General features: G+C 45.0%; 1 protein-coding gene across 2 annotated transcripts in view; it reads right to left on the reverse strand.

The window, feature by feature from the left end:
• The window catches only part of MTMR14 (myotubularin related protein 14), a 200,769-nt gene that overhangs the window by 54,597 nt on the left and 130,282 nt on the right, over nt 1-15,890 (reverse strand). For both annotated transcript variants that reach the window (XM_078661856.1, XM_078661855.1), the window contains exon 15: nt 1,789-1,847. In XM_078661856.1, the coding sequence (XP_078517982.1) occupies nt 1,789-1,847 (59 nt within the window). The remainder of the gene's footprint in view (nt 1-1,788; nt 1,848-15,890) is intronic.

Genomic DNA, 15,890 nt, shown 5'->3' on the forward strand with positions numbered 1-15,890 from the left:
CCCTTTGCAAAGGATTGCACGTTAGGCAGTACGAGACTGCGTTACTGCTACGGAAATCGGTTACCATACAACTTGGTGTTATTTTTAAATACTTGCATTTTTCTTGGAAACTACCAAAGAAAATCATTGCCCTTCCTCAGTTGAGGAATACGAAATTATTTTCAAAAGTGTAAATTCTTGGCAGTTGGCATGTAGTGTAAATGACATGCTGTGTGATGCTTTTAACATCCCAAAAATTGACATGAATTGCAAATATAGTAGAGTTGTTTTAAGGAATATAATTTTCCAAAATAAACAATGATTGACTGATTAGAAGCTCTACGGACATCTTTATAGGATGCATATTGTCATACATGAATATCACTGGACAATCGATTTTAGGATTAAAGCCGACATACTTTCAACACTTCATACTTCTAAAAACTATTATTTTGGCTCTTTTTACATATTTTGCAAGGGGTTTACTACTTGTGCTCTTAATTTACCACTTTGGTCTCAAGAAACATTACTGCCTGTAGGATTCAGTCTTCACAGAGGGACCTGCGTTCCCAAATCATTTGATAGTTTACCCAGACATCAGAGCTGTACCTTGCGACACCACAAAAGCACATGAATTTCTTGGCAATGCTTGTTGAACAGACTGGGGTTGAGAGGGTGTGTGGGGGGGGGGCAGTATTCTTGTAAAAGGTACTTAGTATTTAAAATGTTATTAAAACTCTTTACACTGTTACATGCTGAAGACAACTTTGCTTCTTCTAAAATTCAGTGTATAGGGGACGCTTTAAACATGGGCGGAGTTGAGCGGTGGACCAATGTGGATGTACGTACGGCATTAAAAATTTGAGAAACTTAATAAAATTACTAGGATTACAACTAAATGTAGTGGGGCAGTAACTTCCCATATTGTGCTGAAAATGCTAGTATGATTTTTCTATTTTTGGTTGGGACCATTTTTCATGTCCATTTGAGAACTCTTCACAACAGAGGGCTGTTATCAGTCACTGCCAAAGTGGTTTCAACATTAAACAAATTAAACAACAGAAAGAGGGATTTCTGAACGTTGCTAGGGCCAAATACTACACCGTATGGACAAATAATGCCCTTCAGAGAGAGAAAGCAAAGCGATAGCTTGGAGCTTCGGAGACAGTAAAACAAACCACATTCTCCATTCGCTTAATTAGTTTGCTCTAAATGAAGGTCAGAGAAAGACTTACTGACATTTACCACTTCTGCTAGCAAATCTTAAAAAAGTTACAGGGGAGGCTGTTCCAGGTAAAATGTCTCATTTCAGTGACTCAAGCCTTGTGTGACACAGTTCCAATATTACCCTTCAAATCTTTCTCCCTGACCTATGCCAAGGACTTGATTCATGTCAAAACATCTTACTAAGCTTCCAACACACCTGAAATAACATGAACATGCTCAGAGAACAGAAGAATGATGGGTCTTATAGCACGACAGCTCTGGAAAGAACTTGTGGCATTAAATAATTTGAACAGGTCACAGTCTGTAAGACCAACCAGACAATGTACTAAAATAGTGGCGGGAGTGGGGGTTTGGCATTTAAACTGAATGTTTCTAGATCTAAACAGCTGCCACTGAGGGTTTGAAGCAGGAACATCACATTTGGTCAATTCCATTTTCAAGTGTGTGACAGCATTACATCCAGTATCATGCAATAAAGTTCTTTCTAGTTAATAAGAGAAAGCATATAGGTGACATAACTGCCAATTAATAAATATGGATTTAGATGGGCCTTGTAATTACTTTAGAGAATGCGGTACTTACTAAGCGTGCCGAGATCTTCCAGGAGGAACCCGGGCTCCCGCGGTTGTGAACTCTTCCTCCTGGAAACAAAGAGGTACAAATATACATCATGACACATAAGACGAAGGAATGTAGCAGCCAGAGAGAGCTGGGAAAGGGGGGGTCACTGCAGGGTACTCACATTCTATCGTCCCCCTCCAGCCTCTAGAGACCAGTGAGATGCAGGTGAGATACTTACAGGCCTTACAATTCCACTGTCTCCATCAGCAGTGGGTTGCATCAGCATCCACTGATGCACTGCCTTCAGACAGGAGTATGCCCCCAACTTAGAGCAGAGAGTAACCAAAGAACAAGCTACTTACGCCAAGGCTCTTTTGGTGGATACTCTAACCACAGATTTCTCACCTTATGAACTTCCCCCAGGCTGAAGTTGGAAACAAAAGCAGTGCTCCTTTGTGCCAGTAGGTGACGCTACACGACTCCGCGTCAACACATTACTATTCTGGAAGTGACAAACTGAGCCATATATAAGCAGCACCCATGCGCCCTGGCTTAAGTTTTTCATGAACTCGTCCACGCCCCCAGACATGGAGCCCATCAGCGAATTAGACAAGTGTGTAGATTCCTAAATTGGGATCTTTTTAGATTGAAGAGACCACCCACAGACTGCAGAGGTGGGAGGGCAGTAAAGAACCTGTGGCGAGATAGAGCACCCACCAGAAAGAGCATTAGCAAAGGCAATTCATTTGTCCTTCTGAAGGATGCGTCCAGTCGCGGATTCCTCAGCTTGTGAATAGATACAGCAGTACCTTCCAAAAGGTGGGTCTGCAGGATGGCTCAGTCTAAGAACAGCTGCAGGTAGAACTTGTCGAGACGCTAATGGCTTGTGAACACACTCGCGTATCTGCCTGACCGATGAGAATGTACACCTAGGGTGGTGTAGAGTGCAAAAAAACTATGGATTTAGGCCCAGATCTCTGTACTGGGGTGAATGTATGACATTGTTCTACATTCTGTCCATCAACTGTGTTTTTTGCAATTTTCACCCCGAGTGGGCTGGGTATGCTCAGACGTGAGTCCCAGGCTCTCCACACCACTGGAGTCAAGCTATCCAGGCTGATGAAGGCTGATAGCCAGAAACCGGTCCTTGGATGCTTGATTCCGGTCAAGGAAAGACATGGCTTGGCAGTTCGGGCTGGACTGTTCCCATGAGGCTCAGGGTCAAGTCTGATTTGCATATGGCCATGTCTGACCTGGGGTGGTGTGGAGTGCAAAGAAACAATGGATTTAGGCCCAGATCTCTGTACTGGGTTGAATGTATGACACGGTTCTGCATTCTGTCCATCACCTGTTGTTTTTGCCGATGAAAAGGAAGCACCCTCCCTTGGGTCCAAAATGCAGTCTCTTACTCTTTCAAGGTATGAGGCAGAGTAAAGAATGCCCAGAGGTTGGTGGCTTGCCCAACATGAAAAACCATCAAATGGTTCTTAAAGCTGGCCTGCCTGGAAGAAAGGTCGTACAGCAAGGTCGGACCAAAAGAGCCTGAAGTTCACTCATCCAGCATGTAGATGCTGCTGCAACCAGGAAGGCCACTTTAAGGAGAGAAGGCACAATGGACAAATGTGTATTGGTTCAAAAGAGGAACACATTTGCAATGTAGCCAGATTTAAGTTCCAATGTAGCATCAACATGGCTTAGGCAGGAACATATGCAGTAAACCTTATGGGAAACGCATCACAACCGGTGATTTGAACAAAGACTGTTGGTTCTGCAAACGTAAAAAAAGGCAAAAGGGCAGAGAGGTAACCATTAACTCTGCTCAGAGAAAATGCTTGGTGAGCCAAAAAGAAAGCAAACCTATCCAACTGTTTGCCTGCAACAGGCCAAAGTGGCAAGTACCACACCAAGTCACAAACTTGTCTAAGCATGTACAGATTTTGTGGAAGGGTGTCTGGTTGCCAGGGTGACCTCAATGACCTTAGGAGGAAGCTCAAAGGAGAACAACTGTCCCTGCTCAATGCATGGAGGTGCAGGTTGCCCGCCGACACCCCCGCTCCCATTACCGCCGCCCGCACCAACCGCCTGCTCGCCTGGACCAACATAAACGGCGACGACACCATCAAGATCATGAACTCCGTCCACTCCAGATCCCTGGAAGACCCCTGCCCACACCGCATCTTTAACAAAGCCAGAGGCACCATCGCACCCCACCTCCGGAAAAACATCAACATCTCCTTCGAGACAGCGACCTTCCCGGAGAGCTGGAAGCACGCAGAGATCAAAGCCCTACTAAAGAAACCCAAGGCGAACCCTCAAGAACTTCCGATCCATCTCCCTGCTCCCGTTCCTGGCGAAGGTCATCAAAAAGGCAGTCAACAAACAATTGACCAGATTCCTCGAAGAGAATATCCCATCCCGTCCTAGTCCGGGTTTCGCAGCAACTATAGCACCGAAACTGCCCTCATCACCACCACCGACGACATCAGGATCCTGCTCAACAATGGAGAAACAGCGGCCCTCATCCTCCTGGACCGGTCAGCCGCTTTCGACACAGTTTGCCACCGCGCACTAAGAGCACACCTCAACGACGCCAGAATCCAAGAGAAGGCCCTGGAATGGACCACCTCCTTCCTCACCGGGAGAACCCAGAGCGTCCACCTTCCCCACTTCTGCTCCGAAGCCACCGAGATCATCTGCGGCGTACCCCAAGGCTCATCCCTCGGCCCAACGCTGTTCAACGTCTACATGGCACCGCTCGCCAACGTCAACTGACAGCACGACCTAAACATCTCCTACGTCGACGACACCCAACTGATCCTCTCCCTCACCAAGGACCCCCACATCGCCAAAACCAACCTCCACGAAGGCATGAAGGCCGTCGCCGACAGGATGAGGAACAGCCGACTGAAGATGAACTCGGACAAGACGGAGGTCCTCATACTCAGATCCACCCCCTCGGCCTGGGACGACTCCTGGTGGCTGACTGCAGTAGGAACACCCCCAACACCCACCGACCACGCATGCAACCTAGGGGTCATCCTAGACTCCACACTCTCCGTGACAGAGCAGATCAACGCCGTCTCCTGATTCTACACCCTTCGCAGGATCTTCAAAAGGATCCCTACCGAAACTAGAAGGACGGTCACCCAGGCCCTCATCAGCAGTAGACTGGACTACAGCAACGCACTATGCAGGAGACCCGGCCAAACTCCTGAAACGACTCCAACGCATCCAGAGCGCCTACGCATGCCTGATTCTCGACATCCCCCGCCACAGCCACATCACACACCACCTGAAGGACCTGCACTGGCTTCCCATCAACAAGAGAATAACCTTCAAGATCCTCACCCACGCACACAAGGCACTCCACGACACCGGACCAGCGTACCTCAACAGCTGACTCTGCTTCTACACCCCCACCCACCAGCTCCGCAGACCGCGCCCTCGCCTCTGTCCCTCGCATCCGAAGAGTGACCACCGGCGGCAGATCATTCTCCCACCTCGCCGCCAAGACATGGAACACCCTCCCCATCCGCCTACGGCAGTCCGAAGACCTTCAGGAGACTCCTCAAGACATGGCTCTTCGAACAGTAGCAGTGTCCAGGGGGACAGATGTCAAGCCCAGAAGTTTCAGGTACCACACTCTCCCAGTCCAATCCAGAATCACTAGTATGATTAGGCCTGGTCGTTCCAGACTTCATCAAAACTCTGGGCAGGAGAGGGATCAACGGAGAAGGTATAAAGGATGCCTGTACTCCATTCTAAATGGAATGAATCTCCAAGACAGAACCTTTTTGGAAACAGCCACATGCAGATGTGCTAATATTGTGTACCCTAGGCAGGTCAGTGGTGGGTGTTTGTCCGGGATCATGCCTAGCATGAGTCGTAGGGAGAAGGCTGAGGGACGGGGGAGGGGGCCAATCAGGCAGTGGAGGTAGTGTTAGTCCTTCACACTGGGTTCTCTCCGGTCGAGGAATAGATAGGATCGGACTGGCTGGGTGTGCGCCTTAAGTTCAAGGAGACTCTCGTCCTCTGAGTCGAAGGTCTAGCTGGTTGGGGCAGGTCAACAGGGGGCAAAGCCGATCTGTGAAGATCTAGAGGCGAGGAGTGGATTAGATGGAGAGAGGCCCTTCCTGGTTGGGGCACGTCAATAGGGGACAGGGCCGCTCTTTGATGATCTAGTGGTGAGGAGTGATTTCGCTGGAAGCAGGGCCATCCTGAAGAGTAGGGGGGCGGACTCGACATGTACTGAGAGATGGTAGCAAAAGTGTGGGTGTCAATGAATTTCGCTGAAGCCGCATTTTTGAGTAACAGGAAGATGGTGGTTAACTTAACTAGATTGATGTAAAACGCTTGGATTAGGATGATACCATTGTTATAAAGGGTGAGGTGGTATTAGCATGGAGTGTGGGTGAGGTTGCCGTTGTTAGCTTTAGACCGTGGGGTGTTTTCCTAGTACCTACTATTTATGGCTCCTTTAGTCAACAGAGCCTGATCTTCCTGGCATAAAAGGGACATTTGGTTCTCTGATAAGTTGTCCGATGTAAGTGGTAGGTGGAAAAAAAAAAAAAGGCCACCAAGGGTAAACCCTGTTAGTCAATCTGCAGAATCCCATCTCGCCGACATAAAAGGTTGCCACTCCTGCAGACAGACGCTCATCCTGCCTCCTACTGGATGGCTGTGTACTTGAAAGGTGAACAAAAGAGGTTCTGAGGTTGCGGGCGGAGGACTGGGATCAGTGCTTCCCCTACTGGCCAGGTAGTGGTCTGTGGGGCCACCGCGCAGACCTCAAAAGGGCTGGGAGGCCTTATGCATGGGCTGTAGAGCCAAGCATTGTATATGCCAAGACCGTGACGTACCCCCGAAGACAACATTATTGCGCAGACTGCCTGGCTGCAGCTGAAAAGCCCAAACAGAACGCTGTGGCTCGGCTCTCGTATAAACACTCTAGGGCCAAGTCTGCCTTTTCCCAAACCGGGTAGGAGCAGTTGAAAAGCATGTTTATTAAGGATGCCTACATTTCCCAGAGAAGTATGTGGACCTCATCCATGCATGCCGGCAGAGCACCACACTTGTTCCCTTTGCCCTTACCAAACAATTAGTGTTTTGTCGGCCAGAATGGATGACAAATCTGATCGCAGTCAAACTATCCTGATTGGCTTGGGCTAAGGAGGCAGACAAGTCTTCTGGGATTTAACCAATCATGTCCTTAAGGGAGTGGGGTGTATTGACTGAGCAAGCAGTTTGTAATGCAAGACTAACCAGGGAGAATATTTGATTGCTAGAGGTATCCAGCAGTTTTGACTCTGTCAGGAGAATTGGTTTGTAAGATGTTCGGGTTTACTCTACTGGTGGACACCTGTACAGTCAAGCTCTCCGTTGTTGGGTGCCAAGTCAGGAAATCCATGTCACCTGGATCCAGTCTATGGCAACAGGTGACTTGAGGATTATCGGAGAACCTACACACGGATCAGCTCAAGTGACCGATAGTGCATCAGTGAGGGTTTTGTTCATGGGTAAGAGGTTCAGGCAGTCCCTAGCTAGGCTGGCAAGACCTCCGTTAGCAGATTAGTATTCACCTACACAGTGGGGAGGTGAAGGACCTCTGCAGCCTTCCGAATTACAGCAGCAAAGGATATGTTGCCATCCTCTAAAACCATGTACCAGTCGTTATAATAGGGTGAGGTAAACTCATACCCATCACCACCACTTTAATCTCCAAATGGCTGGCTCTCGTCTGATTCTGGGCCAAAAAGCTGGTGTAGAGTCTGCACACAGTTACATGTAAGTGGAATAATATTTAAGGCTGATGGATTCGAGACAGACGACGGCACATCCAGATCTGGACTCAGACGAGGTCGAAGTAGAGATAAAGGAGGCGGGCAAGAGCAAGACTAATCTAGCTCAAGGTCAAATACCAAAAGTGGCCTCCTTTGAAGCTGGTGTCGACATTCTGGCTCAGTGCCCAAAACTAATAGGGACATCGGTACATAACACCAAGTAGGTTCAAGGGGCAAAGATGCCACTGAGGGAAAGCCTGCTGGTGTTAACTCGACAGGCCACCCCAGAGAATCCTTGGTGCCTAAATGCACAAAGAGCCAGAAGCATGGCAAGGATGTGAGGCTTGGCCTCTCAAGGCTTTGACCTACTGCAACATCACTAATGGACCCAGGAACTTTGGGTGCATCGGGACCTAGAATTCAATTGGCTCCTTGGTGGAACAGAAGCGAGCCCTGGAGGCACAATGACTCCCTCAAGCCTGCTCTGGAGAGCAAGCGTGGCGGGAAGGGCAGCTCCACTTGGACTGCTCAGGTTTTTCTTAGGCTTTCTAGAAGACTTCCAACGGGAAGATCTGCTGAGGGAACAACTTCGGGAGAGTCTGCACTCTCGACTTGGAGGGGGACCGGCGGGGGGCCCTCTGGCGTTTGCCACAGTGCTTTGCTTCTCGGTCTCCAATGCCTTTTAGGTTAGTCTAGGTGCACGAGTCCTTGGAGTTGTACGATGAACTCATACACCAGAGGCACACGATGTGTGGATCGGTCAGACATTGTTGCAACAGTCTTTACATCAGGCCGTGGACCGATACTGGAACAAATCTATTCCAGCATATTGCAGTAAGTGAGGCGACCCATTAGAATGTTCAAACTTTGTGGGGCCCTTTAGTCATCCTGCTACCCTTCGCGAAAAGGAGAATTCTCCTTTCGCTCTTGTATGGCCAGTCATTTTCTGACTATTGTTGCTATTGTGGAGTCGTAATGGACCTTGTTCAGGGGATTCCCTTTATTTTGCGGAATTATTTTGGCCACACGGTTTGGCTCGAGTTATATGTAGTTCTATTTTTAAATTCTTCTGCATTGGACCCCGCTCTGGGATTCACCTTCACTCCTTACCTTTTTTCCTGGTTGGCTTTTAATCTAGTCATAGTATAGTCATAGTATTTTTATTGTATGATTATTTAAAATCTTTACAATCTTTACAAACAATAAGAAATGTAAAACAGCAAAATTTAAAATAAAAGTTAAAAAATTGTCATTAAATCTAATGATTGTCTTTTAATCTATGTCGCTCCGTGACGAAGGTGTGACCAAAATCTGGGTATCCACCGAAACGGGCAGCAGTGCTCACCTTGGATGGGAATACAAGGACCAGAATATTGGACCAATATAACCCTTTTGGAATCTAGTGATCCATAATGTAATACAGAATCTAGGTCATCTATGTTGAATTGATAATTGAATACAATTGTATAGGATAAGGGATCTTGATGTTGGTCCTAGTTATCATTTAAATCATTTTTTCAGATTTTATTGGGTTTTGTTGTATGCTTACAAATGAGTAATATGTGCAGTTTAAATGCTATGTATGCTGTTTGATTGTGTTTTGGGGGTTCTTTAGATCTTTCCAGGGAGTGTGTGCATCCTTGGTAGCTCTGTAATTTTGTTTGTTCCTAAGGGACATTGCTATATTTAAGTTCTGTGCTTACTTTGAACGTTCTGAACGAAGTTTATCTGTTTATGTAAAATTATCTGAGATTAGTTTTTTTTCTATGTGTTGAATTATTCTGCTCTATAGCGACTTTCTAGCAATTTTAAATTGTGGCGAGATATTACGCTTACACTCATTCAACTAGGCAGGTTGTTTATTTGCTTTTATTATAGACATTTATTTGCAACAGACTTTACACGGGTAAAACCCTGTCATTTTATGGGAGGACCTGTCCCTTGCACACTGGAAAAAGGATTGAGATTTTGGCCTGGTTACCCATTATCTCTGAATGTTATCAAGTGCTCATTACCTACTGGCAGTCGCCAGTAGGTATATATAGTTAGGATTTTTTTGAATAGGGATTTCTGAAAATTCTATGTTGAATAACTTTGGCGTTGATGAACGGAATTGGCTGAAATTTTCAGGAAAATTGCACATTTTGTTTCTGAGCGTCCCCTGAAAGTTTGGGGGGGGGGGGGTTTCGTCAAGCGGGGGCCGAGAAAAAAGGGGGTCCCAAAACGTGTTTTTAACATTGAGTTTTCCATAGGGCGGTTGGACTCACTTTTAGCTCGAACGGCTGAATGGATTTCCACAAAACTTGGCAAAATTGTAGGTACTAGTAGCCAGATGTGCCTTTGCTATGTCTCAAGATATATGCTCCAGTGGTTTTTACGAAAATTAACTTTGAAAAATATATATTGGGCTACATTGGGCTATATATATATATATATGTTAGAGCCCAAATGTAGCCCAGTGTAGCCCAAAGATGGCCACAGAGACAAAAAAAAACAAATGTAGCCCAAATATCAGCCAGATGTAGCCCAACTATAGCCCAGTGACAGAATGTCCCAGAGTGTTCTAAAGAACAATTAGAGCGCTAACAGTCTTACTTATGACAAAAGTATGGCACACCTGAACAGTCTTACTTATGACAAAAGTATGGCACACCTGAAGTCATCTTGATTGGAATAATGTGTTAACACTTAAAACATTTAATTTGCAAAGGAACAAAATGAGGGGGTTCATTTTGCCATAGAAATTATGATTAGTGCTGAAGAAAGAAAAATTAGGGCACATTTTGAGTGACTTCTCAAATCCTCTTATATTTCATTAAAAAAATTCTGATATGCAGTCTCCCAAGATGGCCACCAGAGACAAAAGAGCCCAAATGTAGCCCAAATATCAGCCAGATGTAGCCCAACTATAGCCCAATGACAGAATGCCCCAGAGTGTTCTAAAGAACAACTAGAACGCTAACAGTCTTACTTATGACAAAAGTATGGCACACCTGAAGTTATCTTGATTGGAATAAAGTGGTAACACTTAATACATTTAATTTGAAAAGGAACAAAATGAGGGGTTTCATTTTGCCATAGAAATGTTATATATATATATATATATATATATATATATATATATATATATATATATATATATATATATATATATATTCACTGAAACAAACATAGGTTATAGACCATATATAGTTAGGAATTAGCATTTACAAAACCTTGAAAATTCACTGAAAAAACCAAAGGTTATAGACCATATATAGTTAGGAATTCGCATTTACAAAACCTTATTTTACTCACACAAAACCATTGAAATTCCATATATAGTTAGTTGCACTAACTATATATCGCGCACCCGCAATCCACTGCTGATCATGTCACATATTACATCATTCATGACATGGTCAGTGACATCACTGATGACATCTCAAATGACATCACTGATGACATCACTGATGACATCACTGATGACATCACTGATGACATCACTGATGACATCACTGATGACATCATTCATGTGATAATACGATTAACCTCTTCAGACTCTAATATAACCTTAGATACACTCAGTGTAAACAGACACTCACAGACTGTCACTCATCCATGGAGTTACTCACACACATAGTCAGTCATGCGAAGAATCAATCACACCTCCATTTCCTCAACTATACAGTTATACACACCTTACTTATTCAAACATATACTAACACATATTTACTCTCTTATACAATCCCTGATACAAGTTCACAATGATCCATACAGCCACTCACACATTCACTGGCTCTTATGCACAGTTATTTATATATGTCAACTCTCACATGTACTGTGTTTTTTCCCGGTCAGGGGACGGACACCGCTCTGCTGGCAGTCGTGGAGAATGCCAGGAGCATTTTGGATTCAGGGGGATCAGTGGCAGTGATCCTCCTGGACCTCAGTGCGGCATTTGACACCGTAAACCATCAGGTACTACTCCAGCGACTGTCGGGGGTGGGAGTCTCCAGGATGGCACTGAAATGGCTTGCGTCCTTTTTACAAGAGCGCACGTTTGAGGTGTGGGAAGGCCACGAAAAGTCAACATCGTTCCCTCTCCAGTGTGGTGTGCCACAGGGCTCATCGTTGAGCCCTACATTGCTCAACATTTATATGGCCCCGCTGGAGAGTGTGGTACTTCCACTGGGAATCAAGATCATCAGCTACGCCGATGATACCCAGTTGGTGGTAGGGCTCCCCCAGTCCGCGAACCAGCCCGATCAGCTGCATGCATGCCTGGTTAAGATCTTGACCTGGATGGGTAACTCAGCCCTCAAGCTCAATGGTTCTAAAACCGAGCTGATGATGTTGGGGAACCCTTCTCCTTCCCTGCCCCTAAGCAGCTGGCCCAGCTGTCTGGGAGTGCCACCTATCCCCAAACAGGAGATTAAGAGCTTGGGGGTGTGGTTGGAGCAGGACCTTTCCTTTAAGTCACACGCCAAAAAGACCGCAGGCGTGTGCTTTGGCCTGCTCCGATCAGCACGGACGATCTTACCCCTCCTCCCGATGACCTCCAGGAGGCTATTAATTCAGGGGCTCATCATCTCCCGGCTGGATTATAGTAACGCGCTGTTCCTGGGGGCGCCAGAAGCCACTCTGAACAAACTGCAGCAAGTACAAAATGCCGCTGCCAGGCTTCTGACAGACCTTCCCAGGTGGCAATCAGCCCGTCCGGCACTGAAGGCGCTTCACTGGCTTCCAGTCAGAGAGAGGGTGAAGTTCAAGGCACTCTGCATGGCCCACAAAATCTTGCAGGGGAAAGGACCTCCTATCCTTCGGGGTATGGTTCAACCCTATAAGGCCCCCCGCGCCCTTCGCTCAGACCACCATAATCTCCTGCAAGTCGCAAGAGTAAGAAAGGCCAGGTCCGGTGGCAGAAGATTTTCTGTCAACGTGGCAGCGCTGTGGAATTCTCTTCCGCTTGCCCTGCGTTTTGAAACCAGCACTTTACGTTTTCGTAAACTTTTAAAGACTCACCTGTTCCCTGCCTAATGAGTCGTTCTGTTAGGGCTGCTCTTTTCTGGAGTAGCGCTGGGATGCCCAAGGGTAACCACGCGCGATACAAAACTCATTATGTACTTACTTTGACATGTAGCACTGAGATATCCATTCACTCACCAATACACTCATGCGCACACAGTCAACCGCCCATACAGCTGTTTCCACATGCACTTTTGAACCCATACATCTAGTGAATCAACTGCTCACACGTCTATGCACAGAGTCATACACCTCCCAGCCACCCACACACACACTCAGTCTCCCATACAAATACTTGGGCAACCAATCAATAACCCATATAGTTACTCATATAGCTACTGATCAACACATGCAGCAGTTTACAGAACAACAGACATAATGATGCACAAATTAAGACAGTTTAGTCACTAACCCATGCACTCAGTGAGACACATTTAATCACTCACTCATACAGTCAAGTCATGCACCTACTAAATCCTTCGTCCAGACACTTATACATCCACTCATTCTTCAATATGTAAGACATATTTTAACTTTACAGAAACATAGTCACTGGATGTTGTCATCAGTGATGTCATCAGTGATATCATTTGAGATGTCATCAGTGATATCATTTGAGATGTCATCAGTGATGTCATCAGTGATGTCACTGACCATGTCATGAATGATGTAATATGTGACATGATCAGCAGTGGATTGCGGGTGCGCGATATATAGTTAGTGCAACTAACTATATATGCGAATTTCAATGGTTTTGTGTGAGTAAAATAAGGTTTTGTAAATGCTAATTCCTAACTATATATGGTCTATAACCTATGTTTTTTTCAGTGAATATATATATATATATATATATATATATATATATATATATATATATATATATATATATATATATATATATATATCTATATCTATATCTATATCTATATCTATATCTATATATATTATATATTTTTTCAGTATTAGTAATAGTCACCCACATATCCCATTCCTAAGGTGCCTTCCCTAAAGGTCGAAAAACTCCTCTGTTGATGAAGCATGACACAAACCCCAAGAACCTTGCAACCTATCTGATTAGTCCCCCACCATCCACGTGGAAGATCACTTCAATAGCCACTGCCAATCAGATCCATGAAAAAAAGAAAAAGAAATGCCCGCTGCAAGTCTACCATTCTGAATTCAGACTAAAGTGCAGTATGGAGACGCACACCATCATTTGATTGATTCGTCGCTTCGGGTTGGCCAGAACAAAAATCCCTGCCCCCCCCCCCCATGCCCTACCCGTTATTGAGCACCGTGACCTCATTGCAGACCCTCTGCATCACATCCAGACACAGAAAATGGCCTGCCACGGACCACTACTGCTTCATACTTGAAGAAAGGAGCCCCGATGCTCCAGAGCAAAGACCATCTCAGTCACCTGCAGAGAGCTATAGATCAATCCATTTACCAATGATCTTCAGCCTGTATCTGGGGCCCCTCGATAGACTGCTGAACGTCAAGCAAGAATAGAAGGATTCCCTGTATAGAGAAGGTACCGAGCTCTAGCCAAAGGTCATCTCTGTGCAGTCTATTTGCAGTGTTCAGACAAGGATCAAATCAATGTCTAAAGAGCCCTCAGATAAACATTTTAGCACTAGTAAAGCCAATAAGTCTGACTTTCATCTGCTAAGGCATACAAACAGCATTTTTGCAGGTCTGACTTTTGTGATGAAGAAATTTCACTTATAAGATACCCAGGACTATTGGTTTTGCCAATGCGGGTTAATGGGTGATGTGTTTAAGATGTTTTGGTCATGTGCAGGCTGAGTATACTAGTATGGAAAATGTTACTTACCCTGTAAGCATCTGTTCGTACTATAAGGTGCTGTAGATTTTATACAGCGCATACTCGACCTGAAGGTATCAACACGCTTTACACGAGCACCAGTTGCGTTATGGACACACACATTCATTTTGTGAGGCACAGGGAGATTAAGTGAATTGCCCAGAATCACAGGATGTTGAGCATACCTGCCGAGACGCGAAAACAGCTCCCCCAGCTTCGAGGTTGACCACTCTAGCCATTAGGACACATCCTCTCACATGCTGTGCATACTCCTTCCATCTAGTGTTGGGCCCGGATGTGTGCAAGTTGTTTTTCTTAGAAGAAGTCTTTTGAGTCACGAGGTAGTGCAGAGACTCCTCTTGCTTGTAATGCACATGGTTAGCAACTCCATTGTTAGATTATTTTCCCACTGTGCGGGTGAGGATAGAATGTGAGGCAGGGATGTGGAATTCCTATAGCCCGACGCCCAGGACATATTGTTTGGGGTCAAGGGCAACAAGTTTTAGTGAGCATTGTATCCTTGGAACAAGCAGGCACAACTCCCTGCAGCACAGAACGTTTGGCTGCCAGTTTGCAGTACCACATTAAGGATCAGGGAAGGGCACTGCCTGCAGTTAAGTTAATATTTGTGTGCATATGTTAATGTTGCTCAAACTTGTATTTATGGTTTATTAATTGAAAGCCTTTATTATTAGGGTGAGCTCTCAAAGTAAATGCTGTAAGCTCCGACTGCACTACTGGCAGTGGTTACAGTATAAAAATGTGGACACACGGTTTCAAAGTTTAGAAATAGGAGGCTATGCATAATGCTCCCAGAATGTTCTCTGATTAGATGTAAATATTTGCTGAAGCTTGAAAGCAAGATTAAGGATTCTTTGCTTTCAATATAAAATGTCTCTAAAAAATGAAAGTAGGAAAAAAAATGTTTGCTAAACTACTGTAAAATTTCAGGTACCATTTCTTTGCCGCATCATTTAGTAAAATGTGTTGATGCATGCTAGTATTTCCCCAAAATATTCATATTAGAAAATCAGTGTAACCAGTTTCAATAAGATTTTGTGAAACAAAAGTAAACAAGCAGTGGCAAAGCCAGTAGGTCTGAAATGGTGGTCAACTTTTTAGTTTTGGCAATGCGTGACTTGTTGTGGCATGGTTTTTGTAAAACCTTATTGATGTGAGAGCTGCCGGGCCCTCACCATTATAACAAACATTGGCAAAAGCAAAAATTGTTTTTGGTCTCAAAAAAAGCACACACTGCCACATTAGTTACTAGCACTGAACAAAACTACTTTGTGTGCCAATATGCTCCTTGTAAAAGACAGAATGCGGTCACTCACGTGAAGCCAGCCGATTCAGAGAGAGAATTTTAATAAACACTAAAGGTCATGGTTAACACCACAGCAAATAAGGGGCCCAATTAAAGAAAGTTTCAAAAGTGCACCCTTGGTTTATGTCCTTGCATTAAGGGCAGCTTTATGGCTTTCGTGAATTCACAGCAGTAGGGCAAG

This window comes from Lissotriton helveticus, chromosome 9, assembly GCF_964261635.1.
Source record: "Lissotriton helveticus chromosome 9, aLisHel1.1, whole genome shotgun sequence".
In the NCBI taxonomy this organism is placed as follows: Eukaryota; Metazoa; Chordata; class Amphibia; order Caudata; family Salamandridae; genus Lissotriton; species Lissotriton helveticus.